General features: G+C 51.5%; 1 protein-coding gene across 1 annotated transcript in view; it reads left to right on the top strand.

Annotated features, from left to right (window-relative positions):
• The window catches only part of LOC121271747 (endoplasmic reticulum resident protein 27), a 52,524-nt gene that overhangs the window by 22,320 nt on the left and 5,230 nt on the right, over positions 1-24,974 (top strand). Inside the window, exons 3-6 of the mRNA XM_041177971.1 lie at positions 10,133-10,270; positions 11,641-11,754; positions 12,711-12,836; positions 15,014-15,211. Of these exons, the coding sequence (XP_041033905.1) occupies positions 10,133-10,270; positions 11,641-11,754; positions 12,711-12,836; positions 15,014-15,211 (576 nt within the window). The remainder of the gene's footprint in view (positions 1-10,132; positions 10,271-11,640; positions 11,755-12,710; positions 12,837-15,013; positions 15,212-24,974) is intronic.

Genomic DNA, 24,974 nt, shown 5'->3' on the forward strand with positions numbered 1-24,974 from the left:
TGTCAGAGGGTCAGTACTGAGGGAGTGCTGCACTGTCGGAGGGTCAGTACTGAGGAGTGCTGCACTGTCAGAGGGTCAGTAATGAGGGAGTGCTGCACTGTCAGAGGGTCAGGACTGAGGGAGTGCTGCACTGTCTGAGGGTCAGTACTGAGGGATTGCTGCACTGTCTGAGGGTCAGTACTGAGGGAGTGCTGCACTGTCTGGAGGGTCAGTACTGAGGGAGTGCTGCACTGTCTGAGGGTCAGTACTGAGGGAGTGCTGCACTGTCTGAGGGTCAGTACTGAGGGAGTGCTGCACTGTCAGAGGGTCAGTACTGAGGGAGTGCTGCACTGTCAGAGGGTCAGTACTGAGGGAGTGCTGCACTGTTGGAGGGTCAGTACTGAGGGAGTGCTGCACTGTCAGAGGGTCAGTACTGAGGGAGTGCTGCACTGTCAGAGGGTCAGTACTGAGGGAGTGCTGCACTGTCAGAGGGTCAGTACTGAGGGAGTGCTGCACTGTTGGAGGGTCAGTACTGAGGGAGTGCTGCACTGTCAGAGGGTAGTGGGGGGGGGGGTGTACTGAGGGAGGGCTGCACTGTCAGAGGTTCAGTACTGAGGAATGCTGCACTGTCTGGGGGTCAGTACTGAGGAGTGCTGCACTGTCGGAGGGTCAGTACTGAGGGAGTGCGGCACTGTCGGAGGTCAGTACTGAGGGAGTGCTGCACTGTTGGAGGGTCAGTACTGAGGGTGTGCTGCACTGTTTGGAGGGTCATACTGAGGGAGTGCTGCACTGTCAGAGGGTCAGTAATGAGGTGAGTGCTGCACTGTCAAGGTCAGCACTGAGGGAACGCGGCACTGTCAGAGGGTCAGCACTGAGCGAGCGCTGCACTGTCAGAGGGTAAGTACTGACGGAGTGCTGCACTGTCGGAGGGTCAGTACTGAGGGAGCGCGGCACTGTCGGAGGGTCAGTACAGGGGCAGTGATGCACTGTCGGAGGGACAGTCCTGAGGGAGTGCTGCACTGTGCGAGGGTCAGTACTGAGGGAGTGCTGCACTGTTGGAGGGTCAATACTGAGGGAGCGCTGCATTGTCAGAGAGTCAGTACTGAGGGAGTGCTGCATTGTCAGAGGTACAGTACTGAGGAATAGCTGCACTGTCAGGCTGTCAGTACTGAGGTAGTTCTGCCCTGTCGGAGCGTCAGCACTGAGGGAATGCGGCACTGTCGGAGGGTCAGTACTGAGGGAGCGTTGCACTGTCGGAGGGTCAGTACTGAGGCAGTGCTGCACTGTTGGAGGGTCAGTACTGAGGGAGTGCTGCACTGTTGGAGGGGTCAGTACTGAGGGAGTGCTGCACTGTCGGAGGGTCAGTTCTGAGGGAGTGCTGCCCTGTTGGAGGGTCTGTACTGAGGGAGTGCTGCACTGTCATAGGGACAGTACTGAGGGAGTGCTGCACTGTCATAGGGTCAGTATTGAAGGAGTGCTGCACCGTTGGAGGGTCAATAATGAGGGAGTGCTGCACTGTCAGAGGGTCAGTACTGAGGTAATGCTGCACTGTTGGAAGGTCAGTACTGAGCGAGTGCTGCACTGTCAGAGGGTCTGTATTGAGGGAGTGCAGAGTCAGAGGGTCAGTACTAAGCGAGTGCTGCACGGTTGGAAGGTCAGTGCTGAGGGAGTGCTGCACTGTCAGAGGGTCAGTACTGAGGGAGTGCTGCACTGTCGGAGGGTCAGCACTGAGGGAGTGCTGCACTATCGGAGGGTCAGTACTGAGGGAGTGCTGCAATGTCAGATGGTCAGTACTGAGCGACTGATGCACTGCTGGGGGGTCAGTACTGAGGGATGCTGCACTGTTGGAGGGTCAGTACTGAGGGATGTTGCACTGTTGGAGGGTCAGTACTGAGGGAGTGCTGCACTGTTGGAGGGTCAGTACTGAGGGATGCTGCACTGTTGGAGGGTCAGTACTGAGGGATGTTGCACTGTTGGAGGGTCAGTACTGAGGGAGTGCTGCACTGTTGGAGGGTCAGTACTGAGGGATGCTGCACTGTTGGAGGGTCAGTACTGAGGGAGTGCTGCACTGTTGGAGGGTCAGTACTGAGGGAGTGCTTCACTTTCAGATGGTCAGTAATGAGTGAGTGCTGCACTGTTGGAGGGTCAGTACTGAGGGAATGCTGCGCTTTCGCAGGGTAATTACTGAAGGAGTGCTGCACTGTTGGAGGGTCAGTACTGAGGGAGTGCTGCACTGTCAGAGGGTCAGTACTGAGTGAGTGCTGCCCTGTTGGAGGGTCTGTACTGAGGGAGTGCAGCACTGTCATAGGGAAAGAACTGAGGGAGTGCTGCACTATCAGAGGGTCAGAACTGAAGGAGTGCTGCACTGTTGGAGGGTCAATACTGAGGGAGTGCTGCATTGTCAGAGAGTCAGTACTGAGGGAGTGATGCACTGTCAGAGGGTCAGTACTGAGGGAGTGCTGCACTGTCGGAGGGTCAGTACTGAGGGAGTGCTGCACTGTCGGAGGGTCAGTACTGAGGGAGTGCTGCACTGTCGGAGGGTCAGTACTGAGGGAGTGCTGCACTGTCCGATGGTCATTACTGAGTGAGTGCTGCACTGTTGGAGGGTCAGTACTGAGGGAGTGCTTCACTGTCAGAGGGACAGAACTGAGGGAGTGCTGTACTGTCAGAGGGTCAGTAGTGAAGGAGTGCTGCACTGTTGGAGGGTCAGTACTGAGCGAGTGCTGCACTGTCAGAGGGTCAGTATTGAGGGAGTGCTGCACAGTCAGAGGGTCAGTACTGAGGGAATGCTGCACGGTTGGATGGTCAGTGCTGAGTGAGTGCTGCACTGTCAGAGGGTCAGTACTGAGGGAGTGCTGCACTGTCAGAGGGTCAGTACTGAGGGATTGCCGCACTGTCGGAGAGTCATTACTGAGGGATTGCTGCTCTGTCAGAGGGTCAGTACTGAGACAGTGATGCACTGCTGGAAGGTCAGTATTGAGGGATGCTGCAATGTCGGAGGTTCAGTACTGAGGGAGTGCTGAACTGCTGGAGGGTCAGTACAGAGGGATGCTGCACTGTTGGAGGGTCAGTACTGAGGGAGTTCTGCACTGTTGGAGGGTCAGTACTGAGGGAGTGCTGCACTTTCAGATGGTCAGTAATGAGTGAGTGCTGCACTCTTGGAGGGTCAGTACTGAGGGAGTGCTGCACTGTCGCAGCGTAATTACTGAAGGAGTGCTGCACTGTCGGAGTGTCAGTACTGAGGGAGTGCTGCACTGTCCGAGGGTCAGTACTGAGTGAGTGATGCCCTGTTGGAGGGTCAGTACTGAGGGAGTGCTGCACTGTCAGAGGGACAGTCCTGAGGGAGTGCTGCACTGTCAGAGGGTCAGTACTGAGGGAGTGCTGCACGGTTGGATGTTCAGTGTTGAGGGAGCGCTGCACTGTCACAGGGTCAGTACTGAGGGAGTGCTGCACTGTCAGAGGGTCAGCACTGAGGGAGTGCTGCAATGTCACAGGGTCAGCAACGCCGGAGTGCTGCACTGTTGGAGGGTAAGAAATGAGGGAGTGCTGCACTGTCAGAGGGTCAGTGCTGAGTGAGTGCTGCACTGTCAGCGGGCAGTACTGATGGAGTGCTGCAATTTTTGCATGCTCAGTACTGAGGGCGTCCTGCGCTGTCTGAGGGACAGTACTGAGGGAATGCTGCACTGTCAGCGAGTCAGTACTGAGGGAGTGCTGAACTGTCAGAGTATCAGTACTGAGTGAGTGCTGCACTGTCAAAGGGCCAGTACTGAGGGAGTGCTGCACTGTCGGAGGGTCAGCACTGAGGGAGTGCTGCACTATCGGAGGGTCAGTACTGAGGGAGTGCTGCAATGTCAGATGGTCAGTACTGAGGGAGTGCTGCATTGTCAGAGGTACAGTACTGAGGAATAGCTGCACTGTCAGGCTGTCAGTACTGAGGTAGTTCTGCCCTGTCGGAGCGTCAGCACTGAGGGAATGCGGCACTGTCGGAGGGTCAGTACTGAGGGAGCGCTGCACTGTCGGAGGGTCAGTACTGAGGCAGTGCTGCACTGTTGGAGGGTCAGTACTGAGGGAGTGCTGCACTGTTGGAGGGTCAGTACTGAGGGAGTGCTGCACTGTCGGAGGGTCAGTTCTGAGGGAGTGCTGCCCTGTTGGAGGGTCTGTACTGAGGGAGTGCTGCACTGTCATAGGGACAGTACTGAGGGAGTGCTGCACTGTCATAGGGTCAGTATTGAAGGAGTGCTGCACTGTTGGAGGGTCAGTACTGAGGGAGTGCTGCACTGTCAGAGGGTCAGTACTGAGTGAGTGCTGCCCTGTTGGAGGGTCTGTACTGAGGGAGTGCAGCACTGTCATAGGGAAAGAACTGAGGGAGTGCTGCACTGTCAGAGGGTCAGAACTGAAGCAGTGCTGCACTGTTGGAGGGTCAATACTGAGGGAGTGCTGCATTGTCAGAGAGTCAGTACTGAGGGAGTGATGCACTGTCAGAGGGTCAGTACTGAGGGAGTGCTGCACTGTCGGAGGGTCAGTACTGAGGGAGTGCTGCACTGTCGGAGGGTCAGTACTGAGGGAGTGCTGCACTGTCGGAGGGTCAGTACTGAGGGAGTGCTGCACTGTCCGATGGTCATTACTGAGTGAGTGCTGCACTGTTGGAGGGTCAGTACTGAGGGAGTGCTTCACTGTCAGAGGGACAGAACTGAGGGAGTGCTGTACTGTCAGAGGGTCAGTAGTGAAGGAGTGCTGCACTGTTGGAGGGTCAGTACTGAGCGAGTGCTGCACTGTCAGAGGGTCAGTATTGAGGGAGTGCTGCACTGCCAGAGGGTCAGTACTGAGGGATTGCTGCACGGTCGGATGGTCAGTGCTGAGGGAGTGCTGCACTGTCAGAGGGTCAGTACTGAGGGAGTGCTGCACTGTCAGAGGGTCAGTACTGAGGGAATGCTGCACGGTTGGATGGTCAGTGCTGAGTGAGTGCTGCACTGTCAGAGGGTCAGTACTGAGGGAGTGCTGCATTGTCAGAGAGTCAGTACTGAGGGAGTGCTGCACTGTCAGAGGGTCAGTACTGAGGGAGTGCTGCACTGTCGGAGGGTCAGTACTGAGGGAGTGCTGCACTGTCGGAGGGTCAGTACTGAGGGAGTGCTGCACTGTCGGAGGGTCAGTACTGAGGGAGTGCTCCACTGTCAGATGGTCATTACTGAGTGAGTGCTGCACTGCTTGGAGGGTCAGTACTGAGGGAGTGCTTCACTGTCAGAGGGACAGAACTGAAGGAGTGCTGTACTGTCAGAGGATCAGTAGTGAAGGAGTGCTGCACTGTCGGAGGGTCAGTACTGAGCGAGTGATGCACTGTCAGAGGGTCAGTACTTGAGGGAGTGCTGCACTGTCAGAGGGACAGTCCTGAGGGAGTGCTGCACTGTCAGAGGGTCAGTACTGAGGGAGTGCTGCACTGTTGGAGGGTCAATACTGAGGGAGCGCTGCATTGTCAGAGAGTCAGTACTGAGGGAGTGCTGCATTGTCAGAGGTACAGTACTGAGGAAGAGCTGCACTGTCCAAGGGTCAGTACTGAGTGAGTGCTGCACTGTTGGAGGGTCAGTACAGAAACAGTGCTTCACTGTCAGAGGGACAGTACTGAGGGAGTGTTGCACTGTCAGAGGGTCAGTAGTGAAGGAGTGCTGCACTGTTGGAGGGTCAATAATGAGGGAGTGCTGCACTGTCAGAGGGTCAGTACTGAGGGAATGCTGCACTGTTGGAGGGTCAGTACTGAGCGAGTGCTGCACTGTCAGAGGGTCAGTATTGAGGGAGTGCTGCACAGTCAGAGGGACAGTCCTGAGGGAGTGCTGCACTGTCAGAGGGTCAGTACTGAGGGAGTGCTGCACTGTTGGAGGGTCAATACTGAGGGAGCGCTGCATTGTCAGAGAGTCAGTACTGAGGGAGTGCTGCATTGTCAGAGGTACAGTACTGAGGAATAGCTGCACTGTCAGGCTGTCAGTACTGAGGTAGTTCTGCCCTGTCGGAGCGTCAGCACTGAGGGAATGCGGCACTGTCGGAGGGTCAGTACTGAGGGAGCGCTGCACTGTCGGAGGGTCAGTACTGAGGCAGTGCTGCACTGTTGGAGGGTCAGTACTGAGGGAGTGCTGCACTGTTGGAGGGTCAGTACTGAGGGAGTGCTGCACTGTCGGAGGGTCAGTTCTGAGGGAGTGCTGCCCTGTTGGAGGGTCTGTACTGAGGGAGTGCTGCACTGTCATAGGGACAGTACTGAGGGAGTGCTGCACTGTCATAGGGTCAGTATTGAAGGAGTGCTGCACCGTTGGAGGGTCAATAATGAGGGAGTGCTGCACTGTCAGAGGGTCAGTACTGAGGTAATGCTGCACTGTTGGAAGGTCAGTACTGAGCGAGTGCTGCACTGTCAGAGGGTCTGTATTGAGGGAGTGCAGAGTCAGAGGGTCAGTACTAAGCGAGTGCTGAATGGGTGGAAGGTCAGTGCTGAGGGAGTGCTGCACTGTCAGAGGGTCAGTACTGAGGGAGTGCTGCACTGTCGGAGGGTCAGCACTGAGGGAGTGCTGCACTATCGGAGGGTCAGTACTGAGGGAGTGCTGCAATGTCAGATGGTCAGTACTGAGCGACTGATGCACTGCTGGGGGGTCAGTACTGAGGGATGCTGCACTGTTGGAGGGTCAGTACTGAGGGATGTTGCACTGTTGGAGGGTCAGTACTGAGGGAGTGCTGCACTGTTGGAGGGTCAGTACTGAGGGATGCTGCACTGTTGGAGGGTCAGTACTGAGGGATGTTGCACTGTTGGAGGGTCAGTACTGAGGGAGTGCTGCACTGTTGGAGGGTCAGTACTGAGGGATGCTGCACTGTTGGAGGGTCAGTATTGAAGGAGTGCTGCACCGTTGGAGGGTCAATAATGAGGGAGTGCTGCACTGTCAGAGGGTCAGTACTGAGGTAATGCTGCACTGTTGGAATGTCAGTACTGAGCGAGTGCTGCACTGTCAGAGGGTATGTATTGAGGGAGTGCAGAGTCAGAGGGTCAGTACTAAGCGAGTGCTGCACGGTTGGAAGGTCAGTGCTGAGGGAGTGCTGCACTGTCAGAGGGTCAGTACTGAGGGAGTGCTGCACTGTCGGAGGGTCAGCACTGAGGGAGTGCTGCACTATCGGAGGGTCAGTACTGAGGGAGTGCTGCAATGTCAGATGGTCAGTACTGAGCGACTGATGCACTGCTGGGGGGTCAGTACTGAGGGATGCTGCACTGTTGGAGGGTCAGTACTGAGGGATGTTGCACTGTTGGAGGGTCAGTACTGAGGGAGTGCTGCACTGTTGGAGGGTCAGTACTGAGGGATGCTGCACTGTTGGAGGGTCAGTACTGAGGGATGTTGCACTGTTGGAGGGTCAGTACTGAGGGAGTGCTGCACTGTTGGAGGGTCAGTACTGAGGGATGCTGCACTGTTGGAGGGTCAGTACTGAGGGAGTGCTGCACTGTTGGAGGGTCAGTACTGAGGGAGTGCTTCACTTTCAGATGGTCAGTAATGAGTGAGTGCTGCACTGTTGGAGGGTCAGTACTGAGGGAATGCTGCGCTGTCGCAGGGTAATTACTGAAGGAGTGCTGCACTGTTGGAGGGTCAGTACTGAGGGAGTGCTGCACTGTCAGAGGGTCAGTACTGAGTGAGTGCTGCCCTGTTGGAGGGTCTGTACTGAGGGAGTGCAGCACTGTCATAGGGAAAGAACTGAGGGAGTGCTGCACTGTCAGAGGGTCAGAACTGAAGGAGTGCTGCACTGTTGGAGGGTCAATACTGAGGGAGTGCTGCATTGTCAGAGAGTCAGTACTGAGGGAGTGATGCACTGTCAGAGGGTCAGTACTGAGGGAGTGCTGAACTGCTGGAGGGTCAGTACAGAGGGATGCTGCACTGTTGGAGGGTCAGTACTGAGGGAGTTCTGCACTGTTGGAGGGTCAGTACTGAGGGAGTGCTGCACTTTCAGATGGTCAGTAATGAGTGAGTGCTGCACTCTTGGAGGGTCAGTACTGAGGGAGTGCTGCACTGTCGCAGCGTAATTACTGAAGGAGTGCTGCACTGTCGGAGGGTCAGTACTGAGGGAGTGCTGCACTGTCCGAGGGTCAGTACTGAGTGAGTGATGCCCTGTTGGAGGGTCAGTACTGAGGGAGTGCTGCACTGTCAGAGGGACAGTCCTGAGGGAGTGCTGCACTGTCAGAGGGTCAGTACTGAGGGAGTGCTGCACTGTTGGAGGGTCAATACTGAGGGAGCGCTGCATTGTCAGAGAGTCAGTACTGAGGGAGTGCTGCATTGTCAGAGGTACAGTACTGAGGAAGAGCTGCACTGTCCAAGGGTCAGTACTGAGTGAGTGCTGCACTGTTGGAGGGTCAGTACAGAAGCAGTGCTTCACTGTCAGAGGGACAGTACTGAGGGAGTGTTGCACTGTCAGAGGGTCAGTAGTGAAGGAGTGCTGCACTGTTGGAGGGTCAATAATGAGGGAGTGCTGCACTGTTAGAGGGTCAGTATTGAGGGAATGCTGCACTGTTGGAGGGTCAGTACTGAGCGAGTGCTGCACTGTCAGAGGGTCATTATTGAGGGAGTGCTGCACAGTCAGAGGGTCAGTACTGAGGGAGTGCTGCACGGTTGGATGGTCAGTGCTGAGGGAGTGCTGCACTGTCAGAGGGTCAGTACTGAGGGAGTGCTGCACTGTCAGAGGGTCAGTACTGAGGTAGTGCTGCACTGTCAGAGGGTCAGTAATGACGGAGTGCTGCACCTTTGGAGGGTAAGTACTGAAGGAGTGCTGCACTGTCAGAGGGTCAGTGCTGAGGGATTGCTGCACTGCCAGAGTGTCAGTACTGAGGGAGTGCTGCAATTATTGCATGGTCAGCACTGAGCGAGTGCTGCGCTGTCGGAGGGTCAGTACTGAGGGAGTGCTGCACTGTTGGAGGTTCAGTACTGAGGGAGTGCTGCACTGTCAGAGGTTCAGTACTGAGGGAATTCTGCACTGTTGGAGGGTCGGTATTGAGGGATTGCTGCACTGTTGGAGGGTCAGTACTGAGGGAGTGCTGCACTGTTGGATGGTAAGTACTGAGGGAGTGTACACTGTCAGAGAGTCAGTACTGAGTTAATGCTGCTCTGTTGGAGGGTCAGTACTGAGGGATTGCTGCACTGTTGGAGGGTCAGGACTGAGGGAGTGCTGCACTGTCAGAGGGTCAGTACTGAGGGATTACTGTAATGTCAGAGGGTCAGTACTGAGGGAGTACTGTACTGTCAGAGGGTCAGTACTGAGGGAGTGCTGCACTGTCAGAGGGTCAGTACTGAGGGAATACTGTACTGTCAGAGGGTCAGTACTGAAGGAGTGCTGCACAGTCAGAGAGTCAGTACTGAGGGAGTGCTGCACTGTTGGAGGGTCAGTGCTGAGGGAGTGCCGCAATTTAGGGGCATCAGTAATGACAGTGTGTTGTACTGTTGGGAGGTCAAAACTGACGGCGTTCTGCACCGTTGGAGGATCTGTACTCAGGGTCTGCTACAATGTCAGAGGTGCTGTCTTTCAGGTGGAGTAAAAGGCAGACTTTTTTACTCTCTCAGGTGAACATAAAATGTCCACTGTTGGAAGAAAACAGGGCAATTTTCTGCAGCAATATTTATCCCTCAAAGTACATCATTCGACCAGATGATCAGGTCACTATCACATTGCTGTTTGTGGGATCCTGCTGTGTGCAAATTGGCTTCCACATCCTCTCCGTTACACAGATCGCACAGTGACTACACCTCAATGGTCTTCATTGGCTGTGGCTTGGAACATGTTGGAATATTCCTATTTGTCGACTCTGGCATTCATTCCTCTTTTACCCTACTTAATAGGGAGGGGGAGCTTCTGCAGCAAATCGTCATCATCCAATTATCCCTCTATGTTCTTGAGGGGATTCGTATCAGCTCCTGTTACAGCTTCACATCTTGTTACATTAAAATCGTAACAGCTGATTTCAGCTGGGGCACAGCCTCTCCAATTGGCCTCAGTGTCACAAGGTGGAGGGTGATGAAGAGGGGGTTGCGGGACTGGGTGTGATGGTGTCGGGTAGCGTAGTAGTGGAATCAGCCAGGATTGTTGCCCCTGCTCTCCAAGCTTTGCGGCTTTGTTTCCGTCCTGAATTTTCCACACTGATACTCCCCAGGATCTGCATTCTGAGGATGCCGATGTCTTCAATGAAGTGCTCCACAGAGTGAAGAATTTACCCTTCGCTATCAGTTCTGATGTCGCGGTTTGGGAGAAATATAACATCACCAACAATACCATCAGTCTGTTCAAGAAGGTAAGAGCAAGGCTGAGATTACACATACAGGAGCCATTCCGCACAATAAGTCTGTACTCCACATTAGTCCCCTCCCAGCCCTCATCATCTCACCTCATAAACTCCTCCTCCTATTCCTTTCTCCCTCATGTGTTTATCCAGCTTCCCCTTAAATGTATCTAAACTATTCACTTCAACCACGCTCCGCGGTAGTGAGTTCAACATTTTCACCACTGTCCGCCCAAAGAAGTTTCTCCTGAATTCCCGATTGGATTTATTAGTGACTAACTTATATGTGTGGCCCTTAGTTTTTGACTCTGCCACAAGTGAAAACATTTCCACATTTCGGTGTTGCTAAAAAAAGAGACACGTCAAAGCTTTTCACCTTGCACTCAGCAGTGTAAGGGGAAAACAACAATTTATACTGCATGTGAAGAGAGTGCTGATTGGTTGGCAAGAGGACTCTGATTTCCATATTTTATTCCACAGTCAGGAATACCTCAGAAAGGGAAGTTATCTACAAATGAACTAATATTCTGCCTTAACGCAAAACATCTCAACCTCTGCTTTAAAATGGAATCTTGGTTACAAAGGGCTCAAAATGTTATTATTTGCTTCCAATTTGCGAGGAAATTTGGGCATTAGTGTTGGACTTCACCCCATGTGTATGTACCTCTGAGAAAACACTCCTCTCTGGACCCATTCTCCTGGGATGGCTGGTTTGTGCAGAGAGATGCCAACAGCCCGGGTTCAATTCCCGTACCAGCTGAGGTCATTCATGACCTCATCCTTCTCAACCTCACCCCTCGCCTGAGGTGTGGTGACCATCAGGTTAAACTTACCACCAGCCGCCTCTCTCTAATGAGAGACAGCAGCCTATGGTCCTCTGGGTCCAAGGATCTCTCAGTTCAAATCGCAGTCGCTACATCAGGTGACAACCATGTCGAACACACACTGCACACATATACCTACCATGTCCTCTCTCAGCTCTTCACCAAGTCTTGTAAACTGATCTGTCTTGAGTCAATCAGAGTTATTAACTGGGACTACAGTTAACCTTCATATTCCTGGGATAGGGAGGGGGGGGGGGGTGGTGCAAAGGTCAGCCAAGATTCCCAACTCCAGATATTGGATAATGAGCTTTGTTAAAAGTGCACTTGGATGGACTTCAGGTGATGGCTTACTTAGTCATAGCTGTGATGCCTTCCTTTGTCAAATAGCCTGCTGAGCGTCACTTTGGTCCATAGATTAAGGATGGTCACTGGAGTGTGTCCAGTGTCCACAGAATTGGATCGCAACTGAAGAGGAGGCAAAACTGGTGAAAACATGGTGATCTGAAAGTGGTTTAGATTGTAAAATGAGATGAAACTGTCCATTTTCCTTTCTTTCAGTTTGACGAAGGGCGTGCTGACTATGAGCTGAAAGATAAGGAGATGGAGCCAAGTCAAGTCATTCAGTTCCTGAGACACAATGAAATGCGCCTGGTGATCGAATACAATCGTATGGTAATCTCTGCCAAAGCTCAGGGACAACACACTGCTTCATGTTCAATCCTTCAGTTAAAACACGAGGAAGCCTCCCCGGACCTGTTCCTGGGCTGGAATGTGAAACTAGTTCAAGCCAATAAAAGAGCTCAATTTAAACTGTAATGTGACGAGCACAAGGTAAAACCAGAAACTGATGAATTTAGGATTTGGGGATATCAGCAAATTCTTCAGGTAAAGATTCCCCAGGATTATGTAGGAAGGAGTTAGAGGCTGTGATTGGAGGGCAAGTATCTGTTGGTCGTTCTTCATTCGATGGGTTCAAATGGGCCAATGACCTTCCTCGTTCATTTCAATCTTATGAAGAGAAAACTATTTGTTGTTACTCTTGGACAAATGTCCGAACTAGATCGCCCTGGAGTTTCTCAGGGAATTTAAAGATTAATTTCCTGTCAACAACCCCTGGGGAGAATGATCAAAGCAGATTAACAAAAACTCTGTATTTTTCCTTTTCTTTGAGCCCTTTTGGTTCTTTAGTTATAAAACAGTCGAAGATGACAAAATCAAAACTCATCCAATCAGGTAATGATAAGACTGTTTGTTTCCTGATTGGTCATGTGAAGTTGGGGCTCCGTGACAATGGACATGTTAAGTGACCAGTCCAGAGTTGGGAACCCTGCAGCCAACTGCGATGCAGCACAGAGCAGGAGCCTCAGTTACCTCCAACCCAGACCAGACCAACCCAGTCCAGCCCTGTTTAGCCCGACCCAACCCAACTCACCCCAATCCAACCAAACCCAACCCAGTCACCACCTGCAGCTGCTGAACATTCACTGCCCTCGAAACATGGACAGGGAACCAATGTACAATTGCCCTCCACAAGTACCAGGTCCTCTCAATGTAACTGTGGGAAAAATACTGTCTTTGAAAGCAAGCTCAAAATGCAACTGACTTTGTCTCTTTCCTCTCTTCCCCAGGATGCAAGTCAGATTTTTGGCTCTGGAATTCCCATTCATCTCCTGCTCCTGGTGAGCAAGAAATCATCAGAATATGAACCACTCCTAAAGCAGTTTCAAACTGTTGCTCCTGAGTTTCGCGGGGAGGTGAGTTACGAGATTCATGGACAGACAATTTGCAAAGGGCTGTGTATGTCACTTCAACAATTTATACCCCAGTTATGTTTGACACTAAATTCTCATTATAAGCATATTGTTCTTCAGAGCCTGATGCAGTCAGTGAGATGGATTCCACCCAATCTCAGTGCAGCTGGTATGAACCATAGTGTTAAAGTAAAAAGCTGTAACTCACAGAGTAAAGCTACCTGAACAGTTATATTCTTGAGGGTATCTCTATCTCAGGTTATGATGGGATGAGGTGCCTGGTTTAAATCCAGCTGGAACCAATAGAAGGCAGCAAGTCTCAAGCTTATTTCTGCTGCCAGTGTGGCTCTCTCACTCCTGGTTCAGAAGGGAGTACGTTCAAATCCCACTCCAGAGACTTGATTGCAAAATCCAGACAAAACTCCCAGTGCAGCCTTATCTGAGGGTCAGTACTAAGGGAGTGCTGCACTGTCAGAGGGTCAGTATTGAGGGAGTGCTGCACTGTCGGAGGGTCAGTATTGAGGGAGTGCTGCACTGTCAGAGGGTCAGTACTGAGGGAGTGCTGCACTGTCAGAGGGTCAGTACTGAGGGAGTGCTGCACTGTCGGAGGGTCAGTATTGAGGGAGTGCTGCACTGCCAGAGGGTCAGTACTAAGGGAGTGCTGCACTGTCGGGGGATCAGTACTGAGGGAGCGCTGCACTGCTGGAGGTGCTGTTTTCTGATGAAACGTTAAATTGAGGCCCTGCCTGCCCTTTCATGTGGAAGTAAAAGATCCCTCAGCCGCTATTTTGAAGAACAGCAGGTGCGTTCTCTCTGGTGAACTGGAGGCAATATTTATCCCTCAACCAACATCACAAAAACAGATTCTGTGTTACATTATTTGCTGTGTGTAAATTGGCTGTTGCATTTCCTACATTACAACAGTGACTTGAAAAGTACTTAATTGGTGATAAAGTGCTTATAAATGCACATTCTTCCTTTTTACAAGACAAAAGACCACAGCAAAAAAAGACACAGCTTCTCATTCAGTAGTAAGTTGACATTCCCACTCTGGGAATACGAGCAGGGTGTGAGAGGGAAGTCAGTAAAGTGAGAGAGTTTAGAAACATAAACATGTCATGTACAGTTAGGGAGAGCTCTACACTTAATCCTTCCACACTGACTGGCAGGTTCTTGATTCTGACAGCAGGAGGGATCATTTAAATCTAATCCATGTGGGAATCACCTGAGTGGATCCAATTAGGAACCTGGTCCAATTTGTCCTGCTTTGTCCAATTTAACTTTCCAGTGAGCTCCTTAGGCCCTTCTTCGGTTAATGTTGCTTAGGTTTTTGAAATTCCTCACCTTGAGCATCCAGGAAAAGTCTCTCACTCTCTTGTTATGCCAATGCTTTACAATCCTTCAGAGAGGGTGTTGGGGGCTGGAGAGGGTGTTGGGGGGGTGGTGAGTGGGGGGAGGGGGTGGAGCTGGGAGGCAGGCAGTGGAGAGGGTGGGCGGGGAGAGGGGGTGGGGCTGGGGGGGTACGTGGTGGAGGGGGTGGGGGTGTGCGGGGGCTGGGGGCTAGGTGGTGGAGGGGGTGGGGATGGGGGTGGGGGGTAGGTGGTGGAGGGGGTGGGGTGATCGGGGGAGGGTTGGGGCTGGGGGGTAGGTGGTGGAGGGGGTGGGGGTGGGGCTGGGGCTAGGGGGCTAGGTGGTGGAGGGTGTGGGGATGGGGATGGGGTTGGGGGGTAGGTGGTGGAGGGGGTGGGGGCTGGGGGGGTAGGTGGTGGAGGGGGGAGGGGTGAGCAGGGGAGGGGGTGGGGCTGGGGGGGTAGGGGGTGGAGCGGGGATGGGGGAGGGGGTGGGGATGGGGGATGGGGGAGGGGGTGGGGCTGGGGGGTAGGTGTTGGGCGTGGGGCTGGGGTGTAGGTGGTGGAGCGGGGAGGGGGGAGGGGGTGGGCAGGGGAGGGGTTGGGGCTGGGGGGGTAGGTGTTGGGGGGGGAGGGGTTGGGCGGAGGGAGGGGGTGGGGGTTGGGGGTCAGTCGAAACTCAGTGCAATTTGGACCTCTGCCAGTTACAGGAAGTCGGACAAGTGTTAGGTTCCCACGGAAGGTTCATTCGATTACTGATATCACTTTGTCATTCTTACACACACCTGGTGGGAACTTTACTGACTCCTCTCCCCACCTCTCCTCTTGCAGGTGATTTTTATTCTGGTTGACACAGATGTGAGAGAAAATAGTGGTGTGAGTTCATATTTCAGCGTGAAGGAAGCTGAACTTCCTGCAGTCTGTCTCTATCATGTTGTGACTGAGGCAGTGGAAGTGATGAAGGCCAGTGACATGGGCACCGAGTCCTTACGGCAATTCTGTAACAACTTCATAGAAGGAAAAGAGAAGGTGGGTGGCAGTCATATTCGGTTAAACATTGTGGCATCTGGACAAAGTATTGGATTTCCTCTAGTCTTAGACGCTCGGAGCTCTCCGCTGTCCACTAACTTGAGGCTCTTGCACTTCCAAATTTTAACCACTCCACCATTGGTGATTGTGCCTACAGCTGCTTGGGTTCTGTGCTCTGGATTTCCCTTTCTAAGACACTCTACCTTTCTCTATTCTCTTACGATTCTCCTTGAAACCTACCTCTTTGCCTAAGCATTGGTCATCCTGCCCAAATAAATTCTATGTGGCTCGGTGTTGAATTTTGTTTGATTTACTTTACTGTGAGAGGTTCTGCTACAGTATTCTAAACAATAACTTGTACATAATGTATTTAAAATTATGCTAAAGGCATAGGTGCATGCAAGTTGTTGTTAGGATAGTGTGTGTGTGCCACTGCAACTACCCAGAACTTGAGAGGGACAGTTCCAGGTGCAGCCTGAGCTGCTGCTTTGCCTGAGGCCAGCAGAGGGCAGTCACATGAAGCCAGGTCACAAAGTGAAGAGAATTCACTCAGCAGGAGGGGACAGGGAGATATCCAACCACTTCACACACATTCCAGCAGCTGCCTATCGGCAACAAGACAAACTTGCCGGCTCATTAAACTGAAGGCAAGGAAAATTTTCCACTGTGTGCACCATCATCAAAAGTACCCAGGACAGGTACAGCACGGGGTTAGATACAGAGTAAAGCTCCCTTACACTGTCCCCATCAAACACTCCCAGGACAGGGAGAGCACGGGGTTAGATACAGAGTAAAGTTCCCTCCACACTGTCCCCATCATACACTCCCAGGAGAGGTACAGCCTGGGGCAAGATACAGAGTAAACCTCCATCTACACAGTCCCCATCTGACACTCCCAGGACAGGAACAGCATGGAGTTAGGTATAGAGTAAAGCTTCCTATTCACTGTCCACATCAAACACGCCCAGGACAGGTGCAGAAAGGGGTTGGATAGAGAGTAAAGCTCCACCTACACGGTCCCCATCAAACACTCCCAAAACAGGTACAGTACGGGGTTAGATACAGTGCAAAGATTCCTCCACACTGTCCCCACCAAACACTCCCAGGACAGGTACAGCACCAATTTAGATATAGAGTAAAGCTCCCTCTACACAGTCTGCATCGAACACTCCCAGAACGGGTGCAGAAAGGGGTTAGATAGAGAGTAAAGCTCCCTCTACGCTGACCCCATCAAACACTCCCAGGACAGGTACAGAATGGGGTTAGATACAGAGTAAAGCTCCCTCTACACTGTCCCCATCAAACACTCCCAGGACAGGTACAGCACAGGGTTAGATACAGAGTAAAGCTCCCTCTACACTGTCCCCATCAAACACTCCCAGGGCAGGTACAGCACGGGGTTAGATACAGAGTAAACCTCCCTCTACAGCATCTCCATCAAACACTCCCAGGACAGGTACAGCATGGGTTTAGATACAGAGTAAAGCTCCCTCTACACTGTCCCCATCAAACACTCCCAGGACAGGTACAGCACAGGGTTAGATACAGAGTAAATCTCCAACTACACTGTCCCCATCAAACACTCCCAGGGCAGATACAGCACAGGGTTAGATACAGAGTAAAGCTCCCGCTACACTGTCCCCATCAAACACTCCCAGGACAGGTACAGCACGGGGTTAGATACAGAGTAAAGCCACCTCTACACTGTCCTCAACAAATACTCCCAGGGCAGATACAGCACAGGGTTAGATACAGAGTAAAGCTCCCTCTACACTGTCCCCACCAAACACTCCCAGGACAGGTAGAGCATGGGGTTAGATATAGAGTAAAGCTCCACCTACACTGTTCCCACCAAACACTCCCAGGACAGGTACAGCACGGGGTTAGATACAGACTAAAGCTCCCTCTACAATGTCCCCATCAAACACTCCCAGGACAGGTACAGCACGGGGTTAGATACAGACTAAAGCTCCCTCTACAATGTCCCCATCAAACACTCCCAGGACAGGTACAGCACAGGCTTAGATAGACAGGAAAGTTCTCTGTACACAGTGCCCATCAAACACTCCCAGGACAGGTACAGCATGGGTTTAGATACAGAGTAAAGCCACCTCTACACTGCCCCAATAAAACACACCCAGGACAAGTACATCACGGGGTTAGATACAGATTAAAACTCCCTCTACACTGTCCACATCAAATACTCCCAGGGCAGGTACAGTACGGGTTTAGATATAGAGTAAAGCTCTCTCTACACTGTCCCCATCAAACACTCCCAGGAGAGGTACAGCCTGGGGCAAGATACAGAGTAAATCTCCGTCTACATTGTCCCCATCTGACACTCCCAGGACAGGAACAGCACGGAATTAGGTATAGAGTAAAGCTTCCTATTCACTGTCCATATCAAACATGCACAGGAGAGGTGCAGAAAGGGCTTGGATAGAGAGTAAAGCTCCACCTACACGGTCCCCATCAAACACTCCCAAAACAGGTACAGCACGGGGTTAGATACAGAGCAAAGATTCCTCCACACTGTCCCCACCAAACACTCCCAGGACAGGTACAGCACCAATTTAGATACAGAGTAAAGCTCCCTCTACACAGTCTGCATTGAACACTCCCAGGACAGGTGCAGAAAGGGGTTAGATAGAGAGTAAAGCTACCTCTACACTGTCCCCATCAACCACTCCCTGGGCAGGTACAGCACAGGGTTAGATACAGAGTAAACCTCCCTCTTCACTGTCCCCATCAAAGACTCCCAGGACAGGTACAGCACAGGGTTAGATACAGATTAAAGCTCCCTCGACACTGTCCCATCAACAAACCCAGGAGAGGTACAGCACGGGGTTAGATACAGAGCAAATCTCCCTCTACACTGTCCTCAACAAATACTCCCAGGGCAGATACAGCACAGGGTTAGATACAGAGTAAAGCTCCCTCTACACTGTCCCCATCAAACACTCCCAGGACAGGTAGAGCATGGGGTTAGATATAGAGTAAAGCTCCACCTACACTGTCCCCACCAAACACTACCAGGACAAGTACAGCACGGGGTTAGATACAGACTAAAGCTCCTTCTATACTTTCCCCATCAAACACACCCAGGACAGGTACAGCACGGAGTTAGATCCAGAGTAAAGCTCCCTCTACACTGTCCCCATCAAATACTCCCAGGACAGGTACAGCACGTTGTTAGATACAGAGTCAATTTCCGACTACACTGGCCCCATCAAACACTCCCAGGACAGGTACAGCCTGGGGTTAGATACAGAGTTAACCTCCATCTACACTGTTCGCAACAAAGACTCCCAGACAGGTAAAGCACGGGGTTAGGTACAGGGTAAAGTTCCCTCTACACTGTTTGCATCAAACACTTCCAGGACAGGGACAGCATAGGGTTAGATACAGAGTAATGCTCCCTTCACACTGTCTCCTTCAAACACTCCCAGAACAGCTATAACACGGGGTTAGTTACGGAGTAACCCTCTACACTGCCCCCATCAAATACTCCCAGGGCAGGTACAGCACAGGGTTAGATACAGAGTAAAGCTCCCTCTACACTGACCCCATCAAACACTCCCAGGGCAAGTGCAGCACAGGGTTAGATACAGAGTAAAGCTCCCTCGACATTGTGCCTATCAAACATTCCCAGGGCAGGTACAGCACGGTGTTACATACAGAGTAATACTCCCTCTACACTATCCTCAACAAACACTCCCAGGGCAGGTATGCAGATTAATGCTCCCTCTACACTGTCCACATCATACACACACCGGACAGGTACAGCACCGGTTCGATATAGAATCAAGGTCCCTCCTCACTGTCCCCATCAAATACTCCCACGGCAGGTATAGCACGGGGTTAAATACGGAGTAAAGCTCCCTCTACGCTGCCCCCATCAAACACTCACAGGACAGGTACAGCACGGGGTTAGATACAGAGTAAAGCTCCCTCTACACTGTCCCCATCAAACACTCACAGGACAGGTACAGCACCGGGTTAGATATACAGTCAAGCTCCCTCCTGACTGTCCCCATCAAATACTCCCATGACAGGTACTGCACGGGGTTAGATAAAGGGTAAAGCGCCCTCTACACTGTCTCCATCAAACACTCCCAGGGAAGGTACAGCATGGGGTTAGAGACAGAGTAAAACTCCTTCTACACTATCCTCAACAAACAGTCCCAGAGCAGGTACAGCCCGGGGTTACATACAGAGTCAATTTCCGACTACACTGGCCCCATCAAACACTCCCAGGATAGGTACAGCCTGGGGTTAGATACAGAGTTAACCTCCATCTACACTGTTCGCAACAAAGACTCCCAGACAGGTAAAGCACGGGGTTAGGTACAGGGTAAAGTTCCCTCTACACTGTTTGCATCAAACACTTCCAGGACAGGTACAGCACGGGGTTAGATACAGAGTAATGCTCCCTTCACACTGTCTCCTTCAAACACTCCCAGAACAGCTATAACACGGGGTTAGTTACGGAGTAAAGCTGTCTCTACACTGTCCTCATCAAACACTCCCAGGACAGGTACAGCATGGGGCTGGATACAGAAAAGAGCTCCCTCTACACTGTCCCCATCAAACACTCCCAGGACAGGTACAGCACGGGGTTAGATACAGAGTAAAGCTCCATCTACACTGTCTCCATCAAACACTCCCAAGACAGGTACAGCCTGGGGTTAGATACAGAGTAAATCTCTCTCTCCACTGCCCTCATCAACCACTTGCAGGACAGGTACAGCACGGGGTTAGATACAGAGTAAAGCTCCCTCTACACTGTCCCCATCTAACACCCCCAGGACAGGTACAGCACAGAGTTAGATACTGAGTAAAGTTTCCTCTACACTGTCCTCATCAAACATTCCCAAGACTGGTACAGCATGGGGATAGATACAGAGAAAAGTTCCCTCACTCTCCCCATCACACACTCCCAGGACACTTACAGCATGGGGTTAGATACACAGTAAAGCTCCCTCTACACTGTCCCCATCAAACACTCCCAGGGCAGGTACAGCACGGGGTTAGATACACAGTAAAGCTCCCTCTACACTGTCCCCATCAAACACTCCCAGGACAGGTACAGCACGGGGTTAGATACAGAGTAAAGCTCCCTCTACACTGTCCCCATCAAACACTCCCAGGACAGGTACAGCACGGGGTTAGATACACAGTAAAGCTCCCTCTACACTGCCCCAATCAAACACTCCCAGGACAGGTACAGCACGGGGTTAGATACAGAGTAAAGCTCCCTCTACACTGTCCCCATCAATCACTACCAGGACAGGTACAGCACAGGGATAGATACAGAGTAAAACTCCCTCTACACTGTCCCCATCAAACACACCCAGGACAAGTACAGCACGGGCTTAGATACACAGTAAAGCTCTCTCTACACTGCCCCATCAAACACTCCCAGGATAGGTACAGCCTGGGGTTAGATACAGAGTAAAACTCCCTCTACACGGTCCCAATCAAATACTCCCAGGACATGTATAGCACGTTTTTACATATAGAGTAAAGCACCCTCTACATTGTCCTCATCAAACACTCCCAGGGAAGGTACAGCATGGGGTTAGAGACAGAGTAAAACTCCTTCTACACTATCCTCAACAAACAGTGCCAGAGCAGGTACAGCACGGGGTTACATACAGAGTCAATCTCCGACTACACTGTTCCCATCAAACAATCCCAGACAGTTACAGCCTGGGGTTAGCTACAGAGTTAACCTTCATCTACACTGTTCCCATCAAACACTCCCAGGGACAGGTACGGCACGGGGTTAGCTACAGAGTAAAGCTCGTCTACGCTGTCCACATCAAACACTCCCAGGCAGGTTAAGCACGGGGTTAGGTACAGGGTAAAGTTCCCTCTACACTGTTTGCATCAAACACTTCCAGGACAGGGACAGCATAGGGTTAGATACACAGGAAAGCTCCCTCTACACTGCCCCAATCAAACACTCCCAGGACAGGTACAGCTTGGTGTTAAATACAGAGTAATGCTCCCTTCACACTGTCTCCTTCAAACACTCCCAGGACAGCTATAACACAGTGTTAGATACAGAGTAAAGCTTCCTCTACACTGTCCCCATCAAACACTCCCAGGACAGGTACAGCATGGGGTTAGATACAGAGTAAATCTCCCTCTCCACTGTCCTCATCAAACACTCGCAGGACAGGTAGAGCATGGGGTTAGATACAGAGTAAAGTTCCCTCTACACTCTCCCCATCAAACACTCCCAGGACAGGTACATCACGGGGTTAGATACAGAGTAAAGCTCCCTCTACACTGTCCCCATCAAACACTCCCAGGACAGGTACAGCACAGGGTTAGATACAGAGTAAAGCTCCCTCTACACTGTCCCCATCAAACACTCCCAGGACAGGTACATCACGGGGTTAGATACAGAGTAAAGCTCCCTCTACACTGTCCCCATCAAACACTCCCAGGACAGGTACAGCACGGGGTTAGATACAGAGTAAAGCTCACTCTACACTGCCCCAATCAAACACACCCAGGACAGGTACAGCACAGGGTTAGATACAGAGTAAAGCTCCCTCTACACTGTCCCCATCAAACACTCCCAGGACAGGTACAGCATGGGGTTAGATGCAGAGTAAAGCTCCCTGTACAGTGACCCCATCAAACATATCCATGATAGGTAAAGCACGGGGATAGATACAGAGTAAAGCTCTCTCTACACTGTCCCCATCAAACACTCCCCGGGCAGGTACAGCACGAGGCTAAGTACTGAGTAAACCTCTGTCTACACTGTCCTCATCAAACACTCCCAGGATAGGTACAGCATGGGGTTAGATACAGAGTAATACTCCCTCTACACGGTCCCAATCAAATACTCCCAGGACATGTACAGCACGTTGTTAGATACAGAGTAAAGCTCCCTCTACACTGTCCCCATCAAACACTCCCAGAACAGGTACAGCACAGGGTTAGATACAGAGTAAAGCTCCCTCTACACTGTCCCCATCAAACACTCCCAGGACAGGTACAGCACAGGGTTAGATACAGAGTAAAGCTCCCTCTACACTGCCCCAATCAAACACACCCAGGATAGGTACAGAACCGGGTTAGATACAGATTAATGCTCCCTCTACACTGACCCCATCAAATACTCCCGGGGCAGGTACAGCATGGTGTTATATGCAGAGTGAAGCTCTCTCTTCACAGTCCCCATCAAACACTCCCAGGACAGGTAAAGCACTGGGTTCAATACAGAGTAAAGCTCTCTCTACACTGTCCTCATCAAACACTCCCAGGACAGGTACAGTAGGCTGTTAGATACAGAGTAATGCTCCCTTCACACTGTCTCCTTCAAACACTTCCAGGACAGCTATAACACGGGGTTAGATACAGAGTAAAGCTTCCTCTACACTGTCCCCATCAAACACTCCCAGGAGAGCTACAGCATGGGGCTGGATACAGAAAACAGCTCCCTATATACTGTCCCCATCAAACACACCCAGGACAGGTACAGCACGGGGTTAGATACAGAGTAAAGCTTCCTCCATACTGTCCCCATCAAACAGTTCCAGGACAGGTACAGCACGGGGTTAGATACAGAGTAAAGCTCCCTCTACACTGTCCCCATCAAACACTCCCAGGACAGGTACAGCATGGGGTTAGATGCAGAGTAAAGCTCCCTGTACAGTGACCCCATCAAACATATCCATGATAGGTAAAGCACGGGGATAGATACAGAGTAAAGCTCTCTCTACACTGTCCCCATCAAACACTCCCCGGGCAGGTACAGCACGAGGCTAAGTACTGAGTAAACCTCTGTCTACACTGTCCTCATCAAACACTCCCAGGATAGGTACAGCATGGGGTTAGATACAGAGTAATACTCCCTCTACACGGTCCCAATCAAATACTCCCAGGACATGTACAGCACGTTGTTAGATACAGAGTAAAGCTCCCTCTACACTGTCCCCATCAAACACTCCCAGGGAAGGTACAGCATGGGGTTAGATACAGAGTAATACTCCCTCTACACTGTCCCCATCAAACACTCCCAGAACAGGTACAGCACAGGGTTAGATACAGAGTAAAGCTCCCTCTACACTGTCCCCATCAAACACTCCCAGGACAGGTACAGCACAGGGTTAGATACAGAGTAAAGCTCCCTCTACACTGCCCCAATCAAACACACCCAGGATAGGTACAGAACCGGGTTAGATACAGATTAATGCTCCCTCTACACTGACCCCATCAAATACTCCCGGGGCAGGTACAGCATGGTGTTATATGCAGAGTGAAGCTCTCTCTTCACAGTCCCCATCAAACACTCCCAGGACAGGTAAAGCACTGGGTTCAATACAGAGTAAAGCTCTCTCTACACTGTCCTCATCAAACACTCCCAGGACAGGTACAGTAGGCTGTTAGATACAGAGTAATGCTCCCTTCACACTGTCTCCTTCAAACACTTCCAGGACAGCTATAACACGGGGTTAGATATAGAGTAAAGCTTCCTCTACACTGTCCCCATCAAACACTCCCAGGAGAGCTACAGCATGGGGCTGGATACAGAAAACAGCTCCCTATATACTGTCCCCATCAAACACACCCAGGACAGGTACAGCACGGGGTTAGATACAGAGTAAAGCTTCCTCCATACTGTCCCCATCAAACAGTTCCAGGACAGGTACAGCACAGGGTTAGATACAGAGTAATGCTCCCTCTACACTGTCCCCATCAAATACTCCCGGGGTAGGTACAGCACAGGGTTAGATACAGAGTAAAGCTCCCTCTAGACTGCCCCAATCAAATACTCCCAGGACAGGTACAGAACAGGGTTAGATACAGAGTAAAACTCCCTCTACACTGTCTCCATCAAACACTCCCAGGGAAGGTACAGCATGGGGTAAGAGACAGAATAAAACTCCTTCTACACTATCCTCAACAAACAGTCCCAGCGCAGGTACAGCCTGGGGTTATATACAGAGTCAATCTCCGACTACACTGTCCCCATCAAACACTCCCAGGATAGGTACAGCCTGGGGTTAGATACAGAGTTAACCTCCATCTACACTGTTTGCATCAAACACTCCCAGGACAGGTACAGCACGGGGTTAGATACAGAGTAAAGCTCCATCTACACTGTCCACATCAAACACTCCCAGACAGGTAAAGCACGGGGTTAGGTACAGGGTAAAGTTCCCTCTACACTGTTCGCATCAAACAATTCCAGGACAGGGACAGCATTGGGTTAGATACAGAGGAAAGCTCCCTCTACACTGCCCCAATCAAACACACCCAGGATAGGTACAGAACCGGGTTAGATACAGATTAATGCTCCCTCTACACTGTCCCCATCAAATACTCCCGGGGCAGGTACAGCACGGTGTTATATGCAGAGTGAAGCTCTCTCTTCACAGTCCACATCAAACACTCCCAGGACAGGTAAAGCACTGGGTTCGATACAGAGTAAAGCTCTCTCTACACTGTCCTCATCAAACACTCCCAGGACAGGTACAGTAGGGTGTTAGATACAGAGTAATGCTCCCTTCACACTGTCTCCTTCAAACACTTCCAGGACAGCTATAACACGGGGTTAGATACACAGTAAAGCTTCCTCTACACTGTCCCCATCAAACACTCCCAGGAGAGCTACAGCATGGGGCTGGATACAGAAAACAGCTCCCTATATACTGTCCCCATCAAACACTCCCAGGACAGGTACAGCATGGGGTTAGATACAGAGTAAATCTCCCTCTCCACTGTCCTCATCAAACAC

This window comes from Carcharodon carcharias, chromosome 31 (genome assembly GCF_017639515.1).
Source record: "Carcharodon carcharias isolate sCarCar2 chromosome 31, sCarCar2.pri, whole genome shotgun sequence".
NCBI lineage: Eukaryota > Metazoa > Chordata > Chondrichthyes > Lamniformes > Lamnidae > Carcharodon > Carcharodon carcharias.